The following is a 25,456-nucleotide window of genomic DNA, read 5'->3' on the forward strand; positions in this document are numbered from 1 at the left end:
ATAAGGGGGAAAAAAAAAGAAATAAGGGACTTTCCTGGTGGTCCATCCAGTGGAGTTCAATCCCAGGTGAGGGAGCTAAGATCCCACATGCCTTGTGGCAAAAAAAAAAAAAAGGAGAAGAGAAAGCAGAAACACTATTGTTTACCAGCTGAGCTATGAGGGAAGCCCTGTAACAAATTCAGTGAAGACTTAAAAAAAAAAAAGAAGTGAAAAATAGTGAAACCTAACAGTTACATCTTCACTGCTTCCAAGCTTTCTTCAGTTATTTTCCTCCTTTCCAGCTTCACTCTTTGGAGTTTCACTCATTTTTGGATGACATGAGGAAGGAACTTCTCTACTGAACTGAATAATAGTGTCAAATACTGGAAGAATATTTCCTCAGCTTATGCCATTCATGCTACAAAGGGTACAGTCGCCATGCAAATTCAAGTTCAATCTGCATTATTAACATCTGCCCCCCCCCCACTTCGATAAGCAGTCAACAAGGAATTAAACCCTGATTTGCAGGTTTCCTTGATGTAAATACTCCCACTATTGCCAGATTTCAAGCAACCAATATGAAGAAGCTGAACTCAGCATTTGTTACAAACTAGACTTGTTTGACTCATTGGAAAAGACCTTGATGCTGGGAAAGATTGAAGGCAGGAGGAGAAGGGGACAACAGAGGATGAGTTGGTAGGATGGTATCACTGACTCGATGGACATGAGTTTGAGCAAGCTCCGGGAGTTGGTGATGGACAGGGAAGCCTGGCCTGCTGCAGTGTGTGTGGTTGCAAAGAGTAGGACACAACTGAGCGACTGAACTGAACTGAGACGTGTTTGAGAGTTGAGCCATAAAGAAGGTTGAGCACTGAAGAATTGATGTTTTTGAACTGTGGTATTGGAGGATACTCTTGAGAGTCCCTTGGACTGCAAGGAGATCAAACCAGTCAATCCTAAAGAAAACCCATTGTGAATATTCGTTGAAGGACGGATACTGAAGCTGAAGCTCCAATACTCTGGCCATCATTGGAAAAGACCCTGATGCTGGGAAAGATTGAAGGCAGTAGAAGGGGATGACAAAGGATGAAATGGTTGGATGGCATCACCAACTCAGTGAACGTGAGTTTGAGCAGGCTCTGGGAGATGGTGAAGGACAGGAAAGTCTGGCGTGCTGCAGTGCAGTCCATGAGGTCGCAAAGAGTCAGACACGACTGACTGACTGAACAACAGGCTTGTTTGCCCCACAAGCAGCAGGCCTGACACTGAAGTTTGCAGCAGAGAAGGAGTTTGTTGATGAGGTCACCACGAAAGGAGAACACAGATCCAACTCTGAGGGCCAGAGTCTTGAGATAGTTATGGGATAAAGAATCAGGTGGGGATGTCCCCAGTGGTCCAGTGGTTAAAACAGTTAAAACTCCGCCTTCCAATGCAGGGGGGTGCAGGTTTGATCCCTGGCAGGGGAACTAAGGGCCCACATGCCACAGGGCAAGGTCAAATTAAAAGCAGCAAAGTAGGCATGAGGAAAGATGATTGGAGACAGAGAAAAGGTGAGGCAATCTGTGTCCTGCACCAGGCCAATTTTAGGCTCAGTGGTCTGAACTGGTCTTAGCTGGTCTGAACTGGGCAGGAGCCAACTCCAAAGTTCTGGAAAACAAAGTAAAACCCCCGTTACTATAGTGACCCATACATCAGAAGCGTTATCTGTAGGGCTGGTTTCAAAGTCTAGTGATATATTACCTTGGCTATGTGAAGCTCAGAGGGTATGCAGCTAGAGAATGGGTAAAAAAAAGCAAGTCAGCAGGCTTAATCAGTAAAGAAGCTGCAAACAGAAAGGTTTCTGACATGCTGTTCCCTTATCTGCTGTTCTGTAGGACACACACCGAGCTTCTGTTAACCCTGTGGACGTGATTTCACACAGGGAAGAGATGCTGCACACCCACCATTCAGACACAGTAGATGGAAATAACCAGGAACAGATGATAGAAAAATGTGCAACATAGTAGCATAATTGATCATAAGTGATGACTTTTGAGTTTTTAATACAATTTTTTAAGTCTGTATTTATGTAACTTCTTTTTTTTTAATGTCTTTATAAAAATCTGTTTGTTGGACTTCCCCGATGATCCAGTGGTAAAGAATCTGCCTGCCAATGCAGACACGACTTCAATACCTGATCTGGGAAGAGTCCACACACCGTGGGGCAGCTAAGCCCGTGCACCACTGCTGAGCCACAACTTACTGAAGCCTGCATGCCCTAGAGCCCGTCCACAAGAGAAGTCAACTGCAACCGTAAGAAGACCCTCGTGCAGCAACAAAGACCCAGCTCAGCTCAAAAATGCCTGATTTGTTTTATCTTTTGACCTAACCACATGGCCTGTAGGATCTTAGTTCCCCAACCAGGGATCAACCCCCTACCCCCTGCACACACCTCAGAGTCTTAACCACTGGACCTTCAGGAAAGTTGCATTGTAACTTAATTCTTAGTAATGGCTGTGTTTGTCTCTAGTTTTCTCTTCTCTTGAAAACCAGGCATTCACCTCTCGCTGTAGGAACTGGCTCTAGCACACTTCTGGCCTAGCACATCGTGTGCACTTATTAATCCCAAGTGGAAAGAATGTACTATGCTGAAATCAGTTTTTAAAGACCTGGGTGCTCAGCCTGCTTAACTGCGGTCCAGTGAGAGCGCAGGGCCCAGCTCGTGGTGGGGGCTCACCGAATGTTTATTGAGAATCTGACTCACAGCAGCATCTCAGTGAGTCCTGAAAAAGCAGAGGCTCCTTAATAATAGCCCAGCTCCCCAGGTCATCAGCAATGCAGGGGCCCCCAATTTTTTTAAAAAGAAATTTGACTCAGATATACATGTATCCCCTGCCTTTGAAAGTTTGCAGTAAGCCTCTTCATTTTTTAAAATATTTATTCATGTATCTATTAATATTTGGCTGCACTGGTGCTTAATTGCAGCATGCGAGACCTTTAGTTGTGGCAAGCACACTCTCAGTTGCGGCGTGGGGGGATCTGGTTCCTGATCAGGGATCAAACCCCAGCCCCCTGCATTGAGAGCACGGATTCTTAGCGACCAGACCACCAAGGCAGTCCCTCGGCCACTTCATCTTTTTTTACGAAGTTCTCCATTACTATGGTTATGGCTTTTCTTCTGGTAAAAGTGAAAATTCTCTTTCAGTTAGCAAAAACGGGTGCTAAGGTATGTGTTCAGTTGCTCAGTCGCGTCCAACTCTGTGACCCCATGGACTGTAGGCACCTCTATCCATGGAATTTTCCAGGCAAGAATACTGTAGAGGGTCTCGTTTCCTCCTCCACGGGATCTTCCCAACTCAGGGATCAAACCTGCATCCCCTGCATCTGCATTGGCAGGCAGATTCTTTACCACTGCGCCACCGAGTGGCAGAACTTGAACTTTCATGACGAGGGGGACTTGGGAGACTTATTTTCTAAAGCCTTATTGCAGTCATCAGGGGGAAATAGTATTTTCAGATCTTCTCACACTTCTTTTACAGTGTCGTGCTGTGTTTACTTTTAACTCATGTTGAGAGCCCCTAGAGGCCTCATCGCATCCCAGTCCTTTCCTCTATTCCAGCACCTTCTCACTGCAGGTTAAAATCATATGGCTTTCTTGACAGATGTAAAACTACCATGGAGAAGAAGGGTGCACAGAGTTTATTTGTGCTTCATTGGAAGAATATACAAGCGGCCTCTCTCCTACTACCTCTATGGAGGAGTCAGGGATAGAGGAGAGAGGCTGCAGATGAAGAATCATACAGGGTTTCCTTTTGACTCCTCAGCCCACAGCTACCCCTCATCTCAGCTGAATCCTAAGCAGGGGAGGGATGCTGAGGAGGCAGAAGTTCAACATACAAAGCCATTAGGGGTTGATTAGGGCTTCCCAGGAGGTTTTAGTGGTCAAGAACTTGCCTGCCAATACAGGAGACATGGGTTCAATCCTTGGGTCAGAAGATCCCATGGAGAAGGAAATGGCAACCCAATCCAGCATTCTTGCCTGGGAAATCCCAGGGACAGAGGAGCTTGGTGGGCCACAGTCCTTAGGGCCGCAAAGAGTCTGATATGACTGAAGCGACTTAGCACACACAGAATCTGAGGTGGATTGAATCTGCAGGTGCAGAACCACAGATTTGGAGGTTATAATGAGTATAAGTTATACACAGATTTTCAAGGGCGGGGTGAGCTGTTGTTCAGGGGCAGCTGTTTGGTAGGAACTGCTTTTACTGGATGAAAAGCTGCCGTGTAAACTGGCCACTCTCTGCTCAGCCAGTCAGTTGCGTCCCACTCTTTGCGACTCCATGAACTGTAGCCCTCCAGGCTCCTCTGTCTATGGGATCTTCCAGGCAAGAATCCTGGAGTGGGTTGCCATGCACTTCTCCGAACTAGCCACTACGTGGCAGCATTGCGTCACACCAGGAACAAGGCCCTCCTGGTGATCACCAGCGATTAACACTCACTGAGCGCGAATGTGCTCCAGGTGCCCTGCCGTCGGAGGTAGGTACCATTACCCCCATTTTATATATGAAGAGGGTCCCACAGGTGAAAGAACTTTGCCTGAGGTTAAAATTGGTAGGAAGTGGTAGAGCCCAGATTTGAAGCAGCCTGGCCTCTGAGTCCACGGTCTTATCCTCTGCCCTGGTCCCACTGCTGTCACCGTAAACAGGGCAAGCACAGTGCAGGCTTCCGGAGCCCTTTCCAGCTGCATTAAATAGGGGACCATAAATGTTGAATCATTCATTTTTCCTCAATTTTCACTGTAAAATGTCAATTCAAAACTCCACCTCCATCAGCTGTTACATATATTCTAGGAGCTGGTGGCCTTTTGGCTAAGATCAAGTGTCCTGTAGGGGCTTCCCAGGTGGCACAGTGTTAAAGAGACCACCTGCCAGTGCAGCAGACATAGATACAGTTTCGATCCTGGGTTGGGAAGATCCCCTGGAGGAGGAAATGGCAACCCACTCTGCTATTTTGACAGAGGAGCCTCTCGGGCTACAGTCCATGAGGTCAGAAAGTCAGACACAACTGAGTGACTGAGCACAAGAACTCATGACTTCTGGAGCTTCAGATTCCCTCACCACCAGACAAATGGTTACAGCAATGTGTGACTGTACCCACTGGCCACACTGAGCGGTATGATAACCTGGTGATTGTATATGTGAATTCTGGCTCAGACTTCAGTTCTGCAGGAGCTCTGTGACCTTGGACAAGTTACTTCACATCCTCAGGCTTTGTCTGTAAACTGGGAATAATGATAGTACCTCTTTCAGAGGTTTTGTATGAAATGAGTAAACTTAAAACAGTGCCTGGCACACCCTCTGTTAGCTATTGTTATGTTCTCATGTTGTGCCTTGACTACTATATGAGACCCTCAGGAAAACCCCCAAATAAGGCCAGAGTTCCCAACCTCTCCTTGTCACAAATTGTCCTTTTCAAAGGAAGCATATTTGGCAGATTATATTTGGAAAAAAAAAGAAAAATCTCCTGACCCACATGCTCCTCTAGAACTCTCCACTCCACCAAGAGGTAAAGCCTAATACTCCTTCCCTTGAACTTATGAATCTCTTGTAACTGATATAATGTGGCTGAAATAATGCTCTGCTACATCCACTGTTGTTGTGCAGTCACTCAGTCGTATCTGACTCTTTGCGACCCAGTGGACTGCAGCACGCCAGGCTTTCCTGTCCTTCACTATTCTTCCAGAGCTTGCTCAAACTCATGTCCACTGAGTCGATGATGCCATCCAACTATCCCATCCTCCATCGTCCCCTTCTTCTCTTGCCTTCAATCTTTCCCAGCATCAGGGTCTTTTCCAGTGAGTCAGTTCTTTGCATCAGGTGGCCAAAGTTTTGGCGCTTCAGCATCTGTCCTTCCAATGAATATTCAGGGTTGATTTCCTTTAGGATTGATCTAAAGTTTGATCTCCTTGCAATCCTAGGACCTCTCAAGAGTCTTCTCCAACACCACAGTTCAAAAGCATCAATTCTTCAGTGCTCAGCTTTCTTTATGGTCCAGCTCTCACATTCATACATGGCTAGTGGAAAAACCACAGCTTTGACTAGACGGACCTTTGTCGGCAAAGGAATGTCTCTGCTTTTTAATACACTGTCTAGGTTTGTCATAGCTTTTCTTCCAAGGAGCAAACGTCTTTTAATTTCATGGCTGCAGTCACCATCTGCAGTGATTTTCGAGCCCAAGAAAATAAAGTCTGTCACTGTTTCCATTGTTTCCCCGTCTATTTGCCAATATGGCTAGGTCTTAAAGGCAAGGTGTTGTTTGTTTTGTTAGCTGCAACACTGAGCCACCAAGTAAGATGTTCGCCTCAGTTGAGGCCACATGGTGAGGCCACCATGTACCTTTCCAGCTGATAGCCAGGGCTGAGGTCCCAGCCAACACTGGCCACGTGATGATTGAAGAAGACAGACACCTCCATGTGGTCCCAGCCATGGAACCACCCCCAGCTTTCAAGTCTTCCTAGCTGAGGCCCCCAGACATTATGGAACAGAGATAAGCCGTCACCCAGATAGCCTTTCAAATTTCTGACTCTCAGAATTAGGATATAAAAAAATGGTAGTTATGTTACACCATGGAGTTTAGGATGGTTTGTTACACGCTGGGCAGAAACTGGCACAGCATATCCATTACTAGACAGTGAACATGTCTTTGCTAACATACATACTAAACATGGCATATACATCCTGATGGTCTCTCTACCCCTCCTGAAAAGATGGCTTCCATCTGCCTCAAAGATGACAGCTGCAAATTCCCTGCCTGAAGCCTCTGCTGAGAGATCATGTCTGCTCCCTTGTTGGATCCATTTCTTCTTTTTTTCTCCTTCAATTGAAGTGTGATTGCTTTACAATATTGTGTTAAGTTTCTGCTATATAACATCGATCAGGTCTATGTGTGTGTATATATATCCTGACCCTCTTGAGCCTCCCTCCCTCCCCCATATGTCTTTCTAATTAACTTCTGTCCCAAATAAAGCAGGAAGAAGCTGTGGCTGACATCATAATAGACCTACATGAATTTTTTTTGCCAAGGGAGGCCCTTTGCCAGAACAGACCCCGGATTGTCCCCGCAGCTTTTGTGCTGGACGGACCCACCAGGCTGGGAGCAGAACCCGTCTGTGTCCACCTCCAACCACTTTTAATTAAGATTGTTCAACCACCTCACCTTTACCAGGAGGCAGGTCATTAAGAGTATATCATAAATAGGATTCACTGTGTGGCAAACACTAATCCTCAAAAGAGTTTTGTGACACAGGTGCTATTATCATCTTTTTACAGACGAGGCAGCACATAGGTACCGAGGTTAAGGATCAGAGTCACCGTGAATTAGTGGTGAATCTAAGGTATGGGCCCAGGCTCTAACCATTGGGCTGGGCTCCCTTTACTAGAGCTAACGTAAGGAGTTTTTTATCAATGTATTTTTCTAATAAGTCATGGTATATAAAATTCCTAAGGCGTGAAATAATATATAGTAAAAAAAAAAGAAAAAAACACACCCAGGCAAAGGACTCATATTAACAATAAAAAGTTTCCTTTTATCTTGCCCTTCTTATGCCACAATGGGAACCTGGGAACTTGTTAGAAATGCAGAATATATACACAGGTATACCTGTGGCTGATTGGTGTTGATGTATGGCAAAAACCATCACAATATCGTGAAGTAATTATTCTCTAAAATAATTTTTTAAAAGAAATGCAGAATTCTCCACCCCAGACCTGCTGAGTCTACCTCCTCCCACCCCCAACCCCCACCAAGCTCCACCCCCCAGCAGGGTGGTGGTGGTGAAGGGGTTATATTGGTGGTATATTCAGTGAAGATTTGTTTGTCTTAACTTACACACCTGAGCACACAGAGGCGCCCCGCCAAGAACTTGGGCTGGTTTCAGGGCTGGTTTGTAAAGTGAATTCACCAGTAAATGCTGAGAAGTAACATTTGGTTTCTTCAGAAATACCACTGTGTCCAGGACAGGCACACCCTCAAGTGGTAATAATTACCATTACCAATAATTACAAATAATAATAATTACCATTTATGTAGGTGCTTATTATGTGTCAAGTGTTGTTCAGTTTTTACCAGGTGTATCTTCAAAATAGCCTTAAGAAGGCCAGAATACTGGAGTGGGTAGCCGTTACCTTCTCCAGGGGATCTTCCCAACCCAGGGAGCGAACCCAGGTCTCCCACATTGCAGGCGGATTCTTTATCAGCTGGGCCACAAGGGAAGCTTCTTAAGGAGACAGGTATGATTATTATCCTCATTTTACAAATGAGTAAACAGAGGCCAGAGATTCTTAAATAATTTATTTGTCTTAAGTCATACAGCCAGGTCATAAGGTAGTTCACTCACTTCCTGACTATTTCCTCACCCTTCCCTCTAGAGTTAATCATTACCTAACTTTAGTGTTTCTGGTATTGGTTTTTTGTTTTATTTTTTTTAAAGAAAATAAGAAAATATTTAACAAGACTAAATAAAGGAAATAAACTAATTCAAATGTAATGAAATCAGGTGCACATCTTTCTGCCAGTGAGGCTATGGCTCAGTGTGGATGAGGTAAGATTACTTAAAGAGTCTGGAGAAAAAGCATAAATACGATTTTTCGTGGATTTTTTTTTCTTTTATTAAGTAAAAGGAAAGGGAGTTCAGGTGTGTGATACAAAGGATCCAGTTTGATCAAATTCCACAAAACCCTTCCCCACCTTGAGGAGAGCTGCTGCCTCCCTCACCCACAGGGGACATGCGGGGAACTCTGCCTCGGGGAGCTGGCTCACAGTGTCTCACACACACTCCACTCCTGCTCCGTCCCAAGAGGCGAGGGCAGAGGGCGTGCTGGTTCTCTCAGAACTACTTGACACATAGAGACTTGGGCCAACTCTTCAGAGGAGTTTCTTACGACACATGATATTTTAAGAGATCTGAGCAGAAAGTAGGGCAGAGGACCATGTAAGCAGTGCTGTGTGGCAAATGGAATGTCCCGGTCTGCAAAGTCATGGCTTGGAACAGAATCCCATCAGGCGTTGTACGACGACGAGGACACGCTGCCCCCGTGGCCTGTCCAGTTGGTGTGGGTGAACTGGCCCGGCTTGGCCAAGAGTTCGTAGGTGTGGGCCCCGAAGTAGTCCCGCTGAGCCTGGAGAACAAGGGACAGGCTGGTTAGGACAGAGGCGGGCACGGGACTCTGGACAGCACCCAGGTGGATGCTCACCACCCACCCTAAAGCTTACCTGGATGAGGTTGGCCGGCAGCATCTCGTGTCTGTACCCGTCGTAGAAAGAGAGAGCAGTGGTGAAGCAGGGCATGGGAATGCCTGCCTGGACACCAGTACTGATGGCCCGCCGCCAGGAGTCCTGAGCCAGAAAAGCAAAGCCAGAAACTAGTAACTAGCTCTCGGAAAAGACAGACTTTCAGGCGCGTGTGAAAAAGCAGACACCCTTCGGAGCAAAACCCACTGAGACGGAACTCCCATACCACCCAGCTCTGGGCTACACACCTGGCAGTTTTCCACAGCTGACTTAAAGAAATCATCCAGCAATAGATTCTGAAGTCCTGGGTTTCGATCAAATGCATCTTTTATCTTTCCCAGGAATACACTGAAATAACCAAGAGAGAGGAAGTCAATGAATCTCAAGTAGCAGGCTGATGGCCTGGCAGAAAGGAGAGGAAGTAACAGATTCCCCAGCAAGCTACAAAGGCACCTGTCCTCCCGATCCCACCCCCAAAGCTTGCTGTACAGACTAGCAACACCGAAGCCCAGGTCTCGAGCGGTCTGGGCAGATGGCATGACGGTGCACATGGAAGCACTTGAGACGGGGTGGTGTGGACACCCACATAACTGACACACAGGAAGAAGGTGAGGCGTGACACCTAAAGCTGCCTGGTTGCCAGCGAGGACTCCCTGTACAGCTCCAGGAAAGCCCTTCTGAGAGCGCCTGAGCCCCCGGATCCCCCACCGCCACTCACCTCCTGATGATGCAGCCCCCCCTCCACATGAGGGCGATGCCGCCATAGTTGAGGGTCCAGCCAAATTCAGTAGCTGCCTGTCTTAGCAGCATGAAGCCCTGAGCGTAAGAGATGATCTTGGAAGCATAGAGGGCCTGAAGACGGACACCAAGACTCATCAAAACTGCAGTCAGCAGACGGATGCCCTATCCTCCCTGCCCCCTCCCCATTCCCCCCAGCAGCACAGATCCTGCTGCCTCATCCCCACCCCAGCAGTGCAAGGACTACAGTTTAGGACAGGCTGCAGATCCGATCAAAGGGCAAGGCTGGACTGTCCCCCCTCCATGTGGCCTCAGGATGCTCTCTGGCAGCAGCCCCCTCCCCCACCCCACCCCCACGGGGCCTGCACCCCACCTTTCGAATGTCCTCCAGGAATGATTTCTTATCTCCTTCAAACGGGATATTCTGAGGCCCCTTCAGCTTTTTGCTGGCTTGGATCCTCTCGTCCTTCAAAGATGACAAGCATCTTGCAAAGACAGCTTCTCCTGCGTGGGGGGAGGGGGTAGATAATGTGTCACCAGTGTGCACACACCGAACCCAAGGAGGAGTGCTCGAGCCGGAGTGGTGAGGGGAGCGGAAGTGGAGCACGACTTCAGTGTTACAAAGGGCTGGAAGTCTCAGCCTTAGGCCCCCAGAGTTAAAGCAAACTTTCCTAAGAAGCTCGAAACAGTTAATCTGAAAAGTAAAAATCCAAGTCAGTCTTCCACATAAATGCTGGTATTCAACCACAAAGACCAGCATGAAATTCAAAGGGGGCGCTTTAAGGGGAAAAACGAAGCAGCAAAATCACTATTATTACTATAAAATCACTATTAAGAATTAACTTGGTGTTGGTCCAACGGTAAAATTTGTTTCAGCTGGGAGGACTTTAATTTTTAAATGCTCACCAATGACTCAATTTATTTTCTTTTAAGCACTAATACCCATAACTCTGAAACAACCAGTACATTGAGAAGAAACACAGACTTCACCCTTCATAAAATTCCATTTTCTAATTCTTACAGTTTAATTTTCGGTATATCCATGATCATCGTTACAGTTTAACAGTTTTATTTCATTTGAGTAAAAAAATTTCAGTATAGTACTTTATCTTTTTGGTGAGGCAGGTCGCATAGAGGATCTTAGTTCCCTGACTGGGGATCAAACCCATGGTGCCTGCAGTGGAAGTGCACAGTCTTAACCACTGGACTTAATCCCTGGAGAGGGAATTCCCTCAGTATAGTATTTTAATATTAAGACCATTTGGTATCTTAAAAATCATCACTTATAAATATTCACCCAATTGACAATTCGCAAAATTAGAATCACTGACCATTTTTCCCAACAGACAAAATGAAGTAAAACCTTTAGGAACTAACAGGGGACCTCAGTTTTGAGGAAAGGATTCTGGCCATAGACTTAAGAGCGGGTGTCTCCCTGGCCCCGTCCGCCTCTCTGGGCTCTTGCACACACATGATGACTTAGCAGTCCTGGGTAGAGGCTTCGAAAGACAAAAGGCACAAGAAGGCAAGTGTGGTGTAACCGCAGGGTTGCTTAAAGATTAGACAGAAGACTCGCTTCCCCATTAGTTCAGCAAGCAAGAATGGCACCTGGCCAGGGAGGAAGCTGCCTGCCGTCCATAGGAAGGAACAAAGTCTCTGAAACTTCCGAGCAGGACTCTCTTGAGGGCTGTAATACTCATAATATATCTGAGTCAATGATGAACGAACTGCTCTCAGTTACTGGTTCCACGATCCGTCCCACCCCCGCCCCCGCCCCGCTAGGATGGTGTTCAGATTAGCTAAATAGCAGTCCACTTCCTTCTCTGTAGAGCTGGACTAACTGCTTCCCTCCTCACCAGGCCTGCAACCACCCTGTGAACAGTGAAGCGTAATTAACCAGGAAACCAAAGTTGGGGGAGATTAGGGAGGGAAAGGCAACCCTGTCTGGAAGAGCCAACAGTGCTGGGGAGCCACTCTGCCAGCAGCAACCAACAACCTGTCCTTAAACAGCCTTCCTTCACTCTTCTTTTCAGTCTTGCCAGAATGTATCTATTTTATTCTTTTATATTTGTTTTTTTGCCACAGAGAAAGGCATGTGGGATCTTAGCTCCCCAATCAGGGATTGAACCTGTGCCCCCTGCGGTGGAAGTCCCTATTTTATTCTTTTTTTTTTTTTTTTAAATATTATTTTATTAGTTGGAGGTCAATCACTTTACAACATTTCAGTGGGTTTTGTCATACATTGGCATGAATCAGCCATATAGTTACACGTATTCCCCATCCCAATCCCCCCTCCCCCTATTTTATTCTTAAAGAACCATCATGCAGTTCTGTTAATCCTCTTAGTATTTTTATCTCTGCTGATTATTTCCTTCTCTCTGCATCTTTTTGAGTTTGATGCTTAGCTCATTAAGATAAAAAACAAGGGTGGGAAGGATATAAGACAACTTCAGGATAGCAGTACTCTTCTAAAAGGAGAAGGAACTTGGGAAAGAAATATTAAAGGACTGGAAATGCATAAGTAATATTTTATTAGATAACTGAGAAAAAACCTTAGCAAAATAGTAATAAATGCTGAGTACCTAAGATTTTATTATTGTGTGAACTGTTGTATGAAAAATTCCATTACAGTTACCTTTCCTATTAAAAAGACCTTGAGTCACTGACTATAGTTAATTCACTAATGTTAAAATGATCCAGAGACTTCCCCAGCAGTCCAGTGATTAGGACTCAGCACTTTCACTGCAGGGCCCCGGCTTCTGTCCCTGGTCAGGGAACTAAGATCCACAAGCGGAGCAGTGCAGCCAAAAAAAAATAATAATAATAATCCTCAGAGTCAAACTGCAAAAGACAGACAGTGATTCTGGAGTTCATTTCAAACCTCACATGACTGGCAGAAGGATTACAAAGAGATTCAAAGGCAGCTTCAGCTTCTCTCACACCATAAATTTACACAAATACAGGAAGAACAGACTGCACCTGGAAAGCCGACTAGGGTTGAACAGGTGCTCGGAAAGAGCTGCTAACTCTCAGTGGCCGGGCTATACTAATACTCCAGAAGGACATCAGGATCAAAATCATGAGACAGAACAGTTCAGTCAAAAGCTACGCGTTACCGATGAGGGTGACAGGCACGCCGTACTCCAGGGCGGAGATGGCGGTCCACTTCCCGGTGCCCTTCTGCCCCGCGCTGTCCCTGATCTTTGGCAGCAGGTGTTTGCCATCAGCATCTTGGAACTTGAGAATACTGGCTGTGATTTCAATCAGGAATGAGTCCAGCTCTGTCTTATTCCATTCCTCAAAGGCCTGTGTGCAAGACATGAAAGAAAACAATGTGAGAGAAACCAAGATTATACAGGAGACACTCCCTTAATGGACTCATCCTTCTCCCCTGTCAATACTGACGGATGCTCACAACCTGCTCAACACCTGAAGCTAACCGGCTCCTCTCCAGGACACCCGAACACTTCTCCCACCAGCTGAGTTTTATGTTGAGAGGCAGCTGCGTCTGATTGCAGCCTGTTGATGCTGGTCTTCTGATCACCAGACTGTGCTTCCCTGAGCCGGGTGTACCCTCACCTCGCATGGGTCTCCGTACAGTCACCTTTCTCCATCAGTCGATCCAGACAGCGGCCTCATACATCCCTTTACTTTTCTTTACAATAATGATCATGAACTAGCTTTTTATAATCAGTCATTATTGTCTGTCTTCTCAAGATCCATGAGGGCAAGGACTTTGGTTTTTTCCACTAATATATTCCCAACATAGAAGAGTGCCTGGCATATAATACAGCACTCATATATGTAAACAAATTAAATATGAACACACACAAAAAAGTAATGTTTCTATGAAAACTAAGTCATTGTTTTTGAAAGAACAATAAAGAAAAATCAGCAAAACAAGGTAAATGGGGATGACACACATTTAAAAGTTAGGAGGGAAAAAAATAAAAATAAAAATTAGGAGGAAAAAAATGTAGAGAATCTGGAAGGATTCTGCACTGTGTGCCTTGCAAGTAAGCGTCTTTCAATCATGTTCTACTGGAAATAACTGAAAGGATGAACTCTAGATGAGAAGGCTGACTAGAATGCTTATCAGCATGGCCATACTTAAAAGGACCCAAGTCTCATAAAATGATGGGTGAATGAATTCTTGAACATACCTTCCTATATTTTTTGGGGGGACTGCACTGTAAAGTATGTGGGGTCTTAGTTCTCCAACCAGGGATGGAACCCATGTCCTCTGCAGTGGAAGCTCAGAATAGGGGACTTCATTGGCAGTCCAGCAGTTAAGACTTCCACTGGTCAGGGAGCTAAGATCCCACCTGTTATGCGGCCAAAAAATAAATGTTTGCCTATTTAATGATGCTGAAGTATCCAAAGAGTACTAACACCTGCAGTTTACTTTGAAGTATACATTTCAAATATATATAAGAAATATACTTATTTATATAAGATAAAACTAATAGAGGGATGGACAGATACTCAATGAAGCAAGTACTTAATATAATAAAATGTTAATGGTATAGTCTAGGTTGTGTGTATGTAAGTGATCACTCATTCTTTCAGTTGTCTTATATGTTTGAACACTTTCATAATAAAATGTTGGGGGAGACACTTGTTTCCATCTCTAACTTTTTGATTAACTGTCAGCCAGTCCCACCTTGATCAGAAAAGCAGGCTTCTGCTGTTCCTCCCATGAGGGACCCTGCAGTTGAGTGACACTGGCCTGACACACCATCAGGTCCCTGGTGGGGGTGGTGATTACCATCAAGAGCCCCCAGCTGAGTGATCGGCTCTCAGATTTTATGATCCTATTACTGAGAGCAGCTCTTGAATTAGGCTGAGTCCAGCCAGGCCACCAGAATGACCAAGAGAAAAAGAATGAGCAAAGATTTATTGCTACCACCCATGGGGCTTCCCAGGTGGTACTAGTGGTAAAAAAAAAAATCCACCTGCCAATGCAGGAGATGTGGATTAGATCCCTGGGTCGGGAAGATCCCGAGAAGGAAGTGGCAACCCACTCCAGTATTCCTGCCTGGAGAATCCCATGGACAGAGGAGCCTTGTGGGCTATAGAGTCCATGGGGTTACTAAGAGTCAGACACGACTGAGCATGCAGCACTCCCGCCCCGCCCCCTGCCCAGGCTCACCTTGGCCATCTCCTGGTGCCCCATGCCCAGGACGTCCTTCATCAGGTGGTAGGCCTCACAGATGAGCTGCATGTCCCCGTACTCTATGCCGTTGTGCACCATCTTCACAAAGTGTCCCGCACCCTCGTCCCCCACCTGTTAGAGCCACAAGCCAAGAGGCCTTCAGGGGTCCACAAAACACCAGAGGAGCCCGTGCCCAATTCTTTGGCCAGACTCCCTCCCCAGACAAAAAAATGAAGACTTATCTACAGTATTTTCAACTGCAAGGGGAAATGAGCTGGCCAGTTAAACCACTTGTACTTCAAAACAATATAGAAAGGTTCTGTAGTTGTAATGGCCGCTGAGGGGTAAGGAGACCTCAGATGCAAGGTCTGGCCCTCAACCATGTAAGCCCAGAAATGTGTTCTCGCCAGGGTGCCAGAGTGGACAAGGTACTGATGTATAATAAAGCCAGCAAGGTTATAAAACCACAATACCACTCTGTGAATTTATGATGAGAAATTTAACTTAGTGTATCTTAGTGGCGACCAGTGTTAGTCCAAGCGACACCCTCCTCTGTCCCTGTGGACAAGCCACATGGGAAGCCAGAGGACCTGAAAACTGGCTGGAGGGCAAGGAGTCTGGACAAGGAGCGTGACGGGGCATCAGACGGAACAGTCAGGTGCTGCCATCTCCAGGCCAGGGACGTGCTGGGACATGCCTGCCCGTGGACGGTGCTGGTGGCCCCGCAGTCGCACAGCCGGGAGGAATGCTGTCCCAGGTCACCCTTACACAGAAGCTTCCTCCGCCCGAGTTTCCACTGCTGACCTACCGCCTCCTGGTTTTGACACTTTCTTTGGCCGTTAAATAACATGGCTAATAACACCTTGCTTCACCCCTTCCTTCCTGTAACTTCAGTACTGAACTAAGGGGTGCCCGCTTTTAGTGTCTAGACCAGTTTTTTCAATAACCTAAGGGTAGGGCTTGGGGCTATGGAAAGTCAACCAGAGTTGACCAAGATACACAAGCAAGTACTGTTATTTTCTCCATGGTTATGTCCTAAATGTATCTAAAAAAAAGTTACTGCCACTGTACCTTCATTTTTATTGTAGCTATTTATTCAAGGAACAAACTCCCTTCCCAATCCTCCACACTTGTGAGGAAGTTACTCAGTCCTCTGAATCACAGTACCAGCCCCTCATGACACAAGGGGTTCTGACTGACCTCAGTGACCACGGATTAAAGTGTGAGGGCAGCTTAGTCACCAGGCCCTGTCAGGCCCGGGCATGGGGAGGACCCCTTATTCCCTGTGTCCTTGAGTCCTTGTTTCATCCCTATCTTCATCCCTATCATGTAAAACAAAACATCATAAAAATGATACGTAGAATAAAATTCCAGGGGATTAGGAGCTAAAGCGATCTTGGAGGTCACCCAGCCCAACCCCTGTATTTGACAAATGAGAACACTGAAGCCCAGGGGACACAGTGACTGAAGCCCACGGAATACAGTGACTGAAACCCAGGGAACACGGTGACTGAAGCCCATGGAAGACAGTGACTGAAGCCCAAGGAACACGGTGACTGAAGCCCATGGAAGACAGTGACTGAAGCCCAGGGGACCCAGTGACTGAAGCCCAGGGGACCCAGTGACTGAAGCCCACGGAATACAGTGACTGAGGTCCAGGGAACACAGTGACCGATGATCATGGAACACAGTGACTGAAGACCATGGAACACAGTAACTGAAGCCCAGAGGACACAGTGGCTGAAGCCCAGGGAACACAGTGACCACCTAATGTCACAGTTCTAGTTAGTGGGGAGCCAGTATGACAACTCAGGTGCCCCCAGCCCAGCACTCTTTTCATTGATGGGATGGACTGAAGCTGTAACAAGAGACAATGTATTTTTTTCATAACACAAAATATAAGAAGGGGAAGTATTAGCCTTGGCCTCTGTCACATTCAGTGAGGGCAAAAAGCTGCAGCTTTTCTGTGCTAATCTAGCACAGAGTACCCATCCCAGGAGCAAACTCCACATTTGAGTCTGACATTCTTTTTTTTGGCTGTGCAGCTTATGGGATCTTAGTTCCCTAGGCAGGGACTGAACCCAGGCCATGGCAGTGAGATTGTGAAGTCCTAACCACTGGACCGCCAGGGAATTCCCTTGGCATTCTTTCTTTAGCCATGAAGTAATATGACTAAAAAATCTTAGTTCACCTTGTCTTTCCTGTTCCTTTTTTAAGGAATCCATATTTTAGATTAATTGAGAAGGGCTGCTTTTAATATCAACCTCCAAAAAAAAAAATCAACCTCCAGTTATGAATATTAAGATACAAGAAATGTACAATAGACACATTTTAGACACCAGCTATGCTAGTGACTTAAAAGATTGAGGCCCTCATGTGACAAAGCAAACCACCAGGCCTACAGTGATCCTCTGCACACTCTGCCCGTGATGCCAACCGGCTCAAGAGGGGCCCAGAACCTACCCAGTCACAGCAGGGTTCTCCCGTCCCCACTTTGGCGGCGATGCCTTGGAAGATGGTCTTGATGTGGGGCCTGCGGGAGGGAAGCGCGTGGTTCAGCTGCCAAGAACAGAAGGGCTGAGGGCTCCCTTAAGTTCTCAAGGACGGCCCCTCCCACCCAATGTTTCCTAATGGGAGGTGGAAGTGCCCTTGAAAAAGTAATGAATAAGCTAAGTCCTCAAGGTAAGCCAGTTGGAGGCTGCAGACTATCTGGTTTGAGATAGGAGACAAAAAGCCAGGGCGGAAGGGTCAGCAAAGCCCCAAGAGTAACTTCTGTGCATCAGAAGACACTTCGATCCCTGCCGTTCCCACAGAGCCTTCTATTGTCTGGAATGATGTTATCACTGATGGCAGGATCCTGGACAGACAGAACCCGGAAGTGCTTCAAGAGCTGCACTCCTTATTGTTCAGAGAAAAAGCAGCTGCTCTGCACTCCTTGTACGCCTCCTGTAACTCCTGACACCTTTTCCTTCTGTTCTCCTCACTACTAGCCAATACAGGCTACTTCACAAAAGGGATTTGGTGAAGACACAAAACCTGAGAGTGCTGCAAAGGATGAGGGGCCGAGGCAGCTCCACTTTAACCCTTCAGAGCTTCCCTGGACTCTGACTCACTTCTTCAGGTAAAAGTACCATTTCTGCTCTTGACGGGCCAGTCAGGAAAATGTATTCATGGGAACTGGAGCACTCATGAATGTCTGTATAAAGCACTTTCGTGTGTATTGTCTGCAATTCTAACAGCCCCCACTGGGCAGTACCCAAGGTAAATCTTTTCAAGATTTTGAGAAGCAGGAAGGCCTCTGCTTCTAGATTTTAACATATTGAAGAGAATCATTAGGGAAAGACTGAAGGCAGGAGGAGAAGAGGACGACAGAGGATGAGATGGTTGGATGGCATCACTGACTCGATGGACATAAGCGAGCAAGCTCTGGGAGTTGGTGATGGACAAGGAAGCCTGGTGTGCTGCAGTCCACGGGTCCCAAAGAGTGGGACATGACCGAGCGAATGAACTAACTAACTAATCATTAAGGGAGTAATTAAAAGAATAGTCTTCCCCGATAAACCCCTCATCTCTGGGGACTGGATTTGATCACTCCTTTTTTAATAAATTCTTTTTTTTAACTTTTTTCCTCCAAGCCTCAAAGCATGTGGGATCTTAGTTCCCCAAACAGGGACTGAACCCATGCACCCTACAACAGAAGCTCAGAGTCTTAACCATAAGATCACCAGGGAAGTCCCCTGATCACGCCTTACTTTATTGCCTAGTATAAGTCTAGAATATTTGGAAACCAAACTCATTCAAAAAAGCACATTACCTATCCATGTCTCCCTCAGGGATCCTTCCTTTTCTATTTCTTTCTCTTCTGCTCCATCTATTGTCCTCTATCTGGCTTTCTCTTCTGCAGCCTCAGCAGTGGTGTTTCCCTCAGTATAAGTTACGTATAACTAATTATTTGCATCTTTTCATTTTAATCCTCTACCCGGCTTACCACCCCAAGCCCTCTGTCTCATACAGCCCACCTGTTACATCATCACCAGAGCACCTCCCTTCTGGCCGACTACCCGTCCCCTTACACACAGCACAGTGAGCAATGTAAAATTCGTTTCTTCCTTAGTTAAGTAAAAATTCTCTACCTGGTTTCCAGGGAACGGAAGAGGCCCCATCTGACTGCCATTACTCAGTGATTAACTATATCTGAGCTGAAGAGGCAAATCCTACTCCTAAGTCCAGACAGTGCATTATCTGAGCTGCCTTCTTAAAGCCTCTGAACCCTTGAAGCCTACTTAGAACTTCCATTATTGGTACTGGAGGAAATAACAGAGAAAAAAAGGAAAAGAGAAACAGACACACACATTACACCAAAGCAACAAAATGTATAGATCAGCGTCTCCCATCTCCATCACTCAGACTGCACAGAGGAGAGTGGGTGGCAGGGCTGACCTCCACCCACCGATCTCCAGGTCCAGGCGCCCTGTGCCCACGCAGGTGGTGCCTGTGGTACTTACCAGGCCTCCTTGTTCCCTCCGGGCATAAGCGACGGGCCATACCGGGCCCCGTCCTCTCCACCGCTAACTCCGCTCCCCACAAACAAGATGCCCTTCTCTTTGAGGTCTCGACACCGTCTCTACAGGAAAGAAAAAGAATTTCATCATATTTCCTAAAATCAGTTTCTCCCACCATATGAGACAGGTATGGACATCCCACATTTGACTTCAGTGACCCAAGAATCCAAGAATAACCTGGTCATTCAAGATACTTAATTCCCTCAGTTTGGGAACTTAAAAAAGTCCATGGATGTTTAAGATAGCTACCCAAAGGGAGGGCTTCCCTCGTAGCTCAGTTGGTAAAGAATATGCCTGCAATGCAGGAGACCCAGGCTCGATTCCTGAATTGGGAAGATCCCCTGGAGAAAGAACTGGCAACCAACTCCAGTACTCTTGCCCAGAGAATCCCCATGGACAGAGAACTGTAGCCTGGTAGACTACAGTCCATGGAGTTGCAGGAGTTGGACACGATTCAACCCAACAGGAAGTAATAAAGCCAAACATACATTCTCACCTTACAGACCTTGTACAATAAGACTCAATGATGAGGTGGTTTAATACAAGCATGACTTATGGCCATTTGGCACTTAGCTTGTACTGGGACTTTCCCAGCACATGAAACCATTAGAGCAGCTGTCCTCGCCCACACTGCCCAATCACGTATTAGTGGAGAGAAAGGGAACATGAGCATAAACGCCCAGCTTGCCGAGTCTAAGTAGCAGTCAGCCTTCTGAGTTACATGTGTGACCGGTGAGAACCTCATCCATCAGGTATGTCTTGATGGCCAGTCCCCAAAGAATCAACACCACAGAAGGATGTCCACTCTCCCCTTACATGTGCAGTGCTGCTACTTTTTTCTAAAATGTTCCCAGAACCTGGAAGAACGTGGACTGAGGAACACTCACCATGGTATCCCTGTATTCAGAATTTCCTCCATCAATGATGATATCACCAACGTCTAGCAAAGGTACCTGTTAACCAGACACCAGCATTAAGGCAAAGAAATGAAAGACAAAAATGAACATACCTTGACCAGTTAAAACAAACAAGAATTTATCCCAAATAAACCCAGCCTGAAAGTGTGTGTGTGTGTGTGTGTGTAAAGTTTAATTTTCAACAATCCTCTCTGAGGCTAGAGCTGAAAGTCAAAGTGTCAATCACTCAGTCATGTCTGACACTTTTGCAAACCCTTGGACTGTAGCCCAACAGGCTCCTCTGTGCATGGAATTCTCCAGGCAAGAATACTGGAGCAGTTTGCCATTTCCTTCTCCGGGTGATCTTCCCAACCTAGAGAGAGAAGCCGGGTCTTGCACACTGCTGGCAGATTCTTTGCTGTCTGGCCACCAGGCCAGGGAAACCCTATTTGAGAACTTAGGGCTAGCAAGCAAACCCAGTCAGAACTCTCCACAACTGAAATGATTCTTTTTAACTAAGAGTTTTACAACAAACAAATCCTACTTGGAAAATTCTATATTTCCAATGGGTAACACCTGTCTAATTTATATTCCTAGATTGGATTAGTTTTAAAAGATCTATAAAATCTCTGCCTGCAACAGAGTGTGGGTCCAGTAAATATCTAATGGTTTGGTATATGAATAAATGATTTGATCACCACCATTTGAAGATGGCAGAAAAAGACCAGGCGTTGAACAAGAATATCTTCCTATGGCTCACCAACTAAGCTGGCTTTATCATTCAATCTCCCCCAACAAAGGAGATTCATTATTCAACCTCCCCCTACAAGGCTCCAGTTTATATTACTTAATACTGTCCTGTGCTGAAAAAAAGTAGACTTCCACGGTGGCTCAGATGGTAAAGAATCTGCCTCCAATGCAGGAGACCCAGGTTCAATCCCTAGGTCAGGAAGACCCCCTGGAGAAGGAAATAGCTACCCACTTCACTATTCTTGCCTGGAGAACTCCATAGACAGAGGAGCCTGGTGGGTTACAGTCCAGGGGTTCGCAAAGAGTCAGATACAACTGAGTGACTCTCTCTCTCACACACACACACACTGAAAAGTACTCTGCAATTTTCCAGTTCATTCTGCCTGAACTAGTCCTGGGCAGCCTGACATCTTACTACACAAAAAATCTGGTGTCATTTATCACAACGTTCTTCTTTTCTAGGTCATTTTTCTTTTTTAACAGAGGCATAGTGGAATCTTAACCACTGGACCACTAGGGAAGTCCCAGAACTATGTTTTTTTTTAATATCAAAGATAGAGTTCACTGAAATTACTGATATCTCTATTCTGGTTGATAATGAAGTCTTACTGACATGTCTCTTGGTGGCCTCAGAATTTTATATACAAAGAATTATTACCACCCAAGGATATACTGTTACTTAATTAGCACCAATCAAGTTAAACACCACTGAGTCATTAAAGCACCAGTTTTGTCAGAAGTGAGCACATTGCATCCAGAAACTGAAAAGGGACAAAAGTTCTTAACTAAAACGCAGTGAAAGAGCTAAAGGAAGTCCTGTCAGATAAGTGGCAGCTGGGGGAGAGCCGGCCTCACCAGTTTCTCAATGAAATCATCGACGGCCTGACCAGCCTTCACAAGCAGGATGATCCGCCGTGGCTTCTTCAGCTTGGACACCATTTCCTCCAAGGAGTGAGCGCCAAGCACCTTGGTGCCCTTCGCCTCATTGGCCAAGAAGTCATCAACTTTGGAGACTGTCCTATTAAAAGCACAGACCTAGAAAGACAAGGGGCCTGATTAGGAGATCTAAGACACAGAAGACCTTCAGACTGAGGATCAAGGGACAATGGGTTTCTACACAGCCCAAGGTTTTGGGGAGGGAGGACCCTGATTCTAACTTTTCTCCACCCAAGTGCTGATGGATCACCGTCAAGTTAATTACAACAGGATAAAAAAGCAAAGGACTGGATATAAGCAAAGGTCAACTGCCCGTAACATATCGGGCCAGAGCCTTTCACTATTTGGTTAGGACTTAAATCTGGGAACCAGCTAGTTCCAGACTGTTACCTTTTGTCACTGATAATCCTTGTATCTAAGCCAGTTTAGTACTCACACCTGAACTTTTCTCCAGATCCCATTAGGCAATAAAGTTAGAGATCTACACTTTCAGAGGGATTTCTTCTCCTCAGGAGAGGGGCAGGTTTACTCAAGGCCACAAACCTTGCAGAATGGGCAGATCCGTTCAGCAGGACTCCTTCCTGAGAGGACTGTGAAGACGGCCCTCCCACCCCCACATGTAAAGTTGGCCTTCTCTTTCTTGCAAAGATGTTAAGCAACAACAGAGCACACAGAAAGAGAACCACGGTTCCAGATTACAGGGGATCTTCCAAATCAGAACAGTTCCCCCACACTCAGGCTAAGGCACCGAGGACTCCAAGGAAAGAGTGTGCCCCTCCCCACTTACCACAAAGCCATGGTCATTCATGTTCAAAATTAAGTTCTGGCCCATGACAGCCAGTCCAATGAGGGCAATGTCAGCTCTGAAAGAGGGGAAGAGGAACAAAGGAAACTGTGTCAGTTGCACTTAATTCATCACAACGCAGAGTTTCCCAGCTTTTGATACAACTAACAACTCGTTTTACCGTTCCTCTAGCCCACTCCTCCCTTTTGCACTTTATACCCCGGGGTTGCAGCCTTCAGGCCACCCCCCCTCTACCACTTCGCGGGTCCCCAAGTTCTCCTGGACCAACGACACATGCACAAGGAGGGGGTTCACGGCACGGAGTCTTTTCTGCACTACGGCCGAGCTGGTGATGACGCGTCCGAGGCCTTTCGTCTCCGCAGCCGGGCCGTCCAGGGACCCGAGCTGCCCTCGGCCACGCCTGTCCCCTCCTCTCTCTCCTTTCCTAGGAACGGGATCCGCCCGCGTCGCCGCGAGGGGCAAGAGGGGCTGGGTCCCAGGAAAGGCGAGGCCGCGGGGCTGACATGGGGTCCGGCGCTTCTCTGGAGGTTCCGGGCTCCGGGAGCCACGAAGCCGGGCTCTGGAGACCCCCGGGGCGAGGCGACGTCAGGGGCGGCTCCGGTGTCCGCGCCGGCCCCCGGAAAGTCCCCTAGCCACCCGCGGGGTCACTCACTGGGCCATGGCGGCGACGGCGGCGACGGCAGAACTGACTGGAGCTAGCAGACCCGAAGTGCACGGAGCGCACGGCGAGGATGATCCGGACTGAGTCCCGATCCGACTCTCCGCGGAAGGCTCGGGGCCGCGGCTTTCCAGCCCTGGCCAATCGGAAGGACGGGGCGGAGTCTTGATGCCACGCCATTGGTCCGGCCCGGCGCCTGTTAGACCACCTGAGGAAAGTAGGCTCGCCCACTCCTAGGGCTGGTTCAGGAGAGCGCCGAGCACATCGATGACACCTCCTGCTCGCCCGCGGGGGCGTGGCTCCGGCGGTGGGCACGGGTCCCGGGCAAAGGACACGTAGCGCCTGAGTTCTGCTCCGAGCCTCGGTCCGGAAGAATGATGGCTCACGTCGGGCCGCGCTTTCCAGTGTAGCGGGCGCTTGGACGCCTGTTGTCCAAGTGTCCATCACTCCCTTCGCCAGGCTTACTTTGGGGATTATGCGTGGAATTGCTCCACCCTGGACAGGGCCAGAGGTGTATTCTTTCCTTTTTTAATTTTTATTTATTTGGCTGTGCCTGGCTCTTAGTTGCTGCTTAGGGGATCGTTAGTTATAGTTGCATCATGAGAACTCTCAGTTGTGGCATGGGGGATCTTAGTTGCCCCACCAGGGATCAAACCCGGACCCCGCAGAGTCTTAGCCACTGGAGCACCAGGGAAGTCTCCGGAGGTGTATTCTTGTCTGTAGGCACGTGTGACGAGTACCAAGAAACGTTGCTCCTCACCACGACCCTGTGGGGGAGACGTGTGGCCTCTTTTTCAGTTCAGTCGCTCAGTCGTGTCCGACTCTTTGCGACCCCTTGAATCGCAGCACGCCAGGCCTCCCTGTCCATCACCAACTCCCGGAGTCTACCCAAACCCATTGGGTCGGTGATGCCATCCAGCCATCTCATCCTCTGTCGTCCCCTTCTCCTGCTCCCAATCCCTCCCAGCATCAGGGTCTTTTCCAATGAGTCAACTCTTTGCGTGAGGTGGCCAAAGTGCTTTTTACAGGCGAAGAAACAGGCTCAGAGAGCAGGTGGGGGATGTACTTGCTAGGCTGCGATGGGGCCTGGCTTGGAGGTAGAGAAGCCACGTAAGGGTGAACGGGCAGTTCAGGGCATTAAATTCCATCTCCCACGTGCGCAGTCCCTGGTGCATGAAGCGTCTTCACTCTCAGCCCTGAACCCTGCCCGTAAACAAAGCTTAGCTCCTCAAGTAACTTTTAGAGTTTTGTTGCTTTCTGTGGATGCTTGGCATCACCTAACAGTGCCTTGCACATAGTAAATGGTCAGCAGCTGCTTAACTACTAGAGTCACACAGCCAGTAAATGGCTAGATAGTGACCCAGTTGTGATCCATTCAAGGCTATTTCCATGGCACCAATTGCACAGGTTAATTTGTAAAATAGGTTTTAATAGATACTGTTAAAACTTCCACCTTAGCAGATGTCCCACTATAGCCCTTTTTTGCCTATTGAAAGTCCTGTTAATTAAATCACAGAAACAATGTTTCTGTTAATACAATGTTTCTGTTAATTCTGTTAATGCAGTAGTGGAATCTTACTCTGAAATTTAAAAATGGTATCACAGCCCACTTTATCTTGTATTTACCTATTCTATATGAGGGTTCCTCCACTAGAGACATTCTTTGTATCAGTTTTTTTCCTTGAGTTGCTTCCATATTTGCCTGTTTTG

The 25,456-nt window shown here is 46.9% G+C and overlaps 1 protein-coding gene across 1 annotated transcript; it reads right to left on the reverse strand.

Annotated features, from left to right (window-relative positions):
* Nucleotides 1–8,292: 8,292 nt before the first annotated feature.
* Nucleotides 8,293–23,870, reverse strand: PGD (phosphogluconate dehydrogenase). The gene is made up of 13 exons (XM_065935786.1): nucleotides 23,741–23,870; nucleotides 23,071–23,146; nucleotides 22,203–22,382; nucleotides 20,589–20,654; nucleotides 19,645–19,763; nucleotides 17,603–17,672; nucleotides 15,137–15,271; nucleotides 13,101–13,290; nucleotides 10,358–10,488; nucleotides 9,965–10,098; nucleotides 9,495–9,594; nucleotides 9,229–9,351; nucleotides 8,293–9,134 (listed from the first exon to the last, which is right to left on the reverse strand). Exons 1-13 carry the CDS (start codon nucleotides 23,746–23,748, stop codon nucleotides 9,015–9,017), a joined length of 1,452 nt encoding a protein of 483 aa, XP_065791858.1. The 5' UTR covers nucleotides 23,749–23,870; the 3' UTR covers nucleotides 8,293–9,014.
* Between the last annotated feature and the right edge of the window lie 1,586 nt (nucleotides 23,871–25,456).

The sequence above is a fragment of the Muntiacus reevesi genome, chromosome 5, assembly GCF_963930625.1.
Source record: "Muntiacus reevesi chromosome 5, mMunRee1.1, whole genome shotgun sequence".
NCBI lineage: Eukaryota > Metazoa > Chordata > Mammalia > Artiodactyla > Cervidae > Muntiacus > Muntiacus reevesi.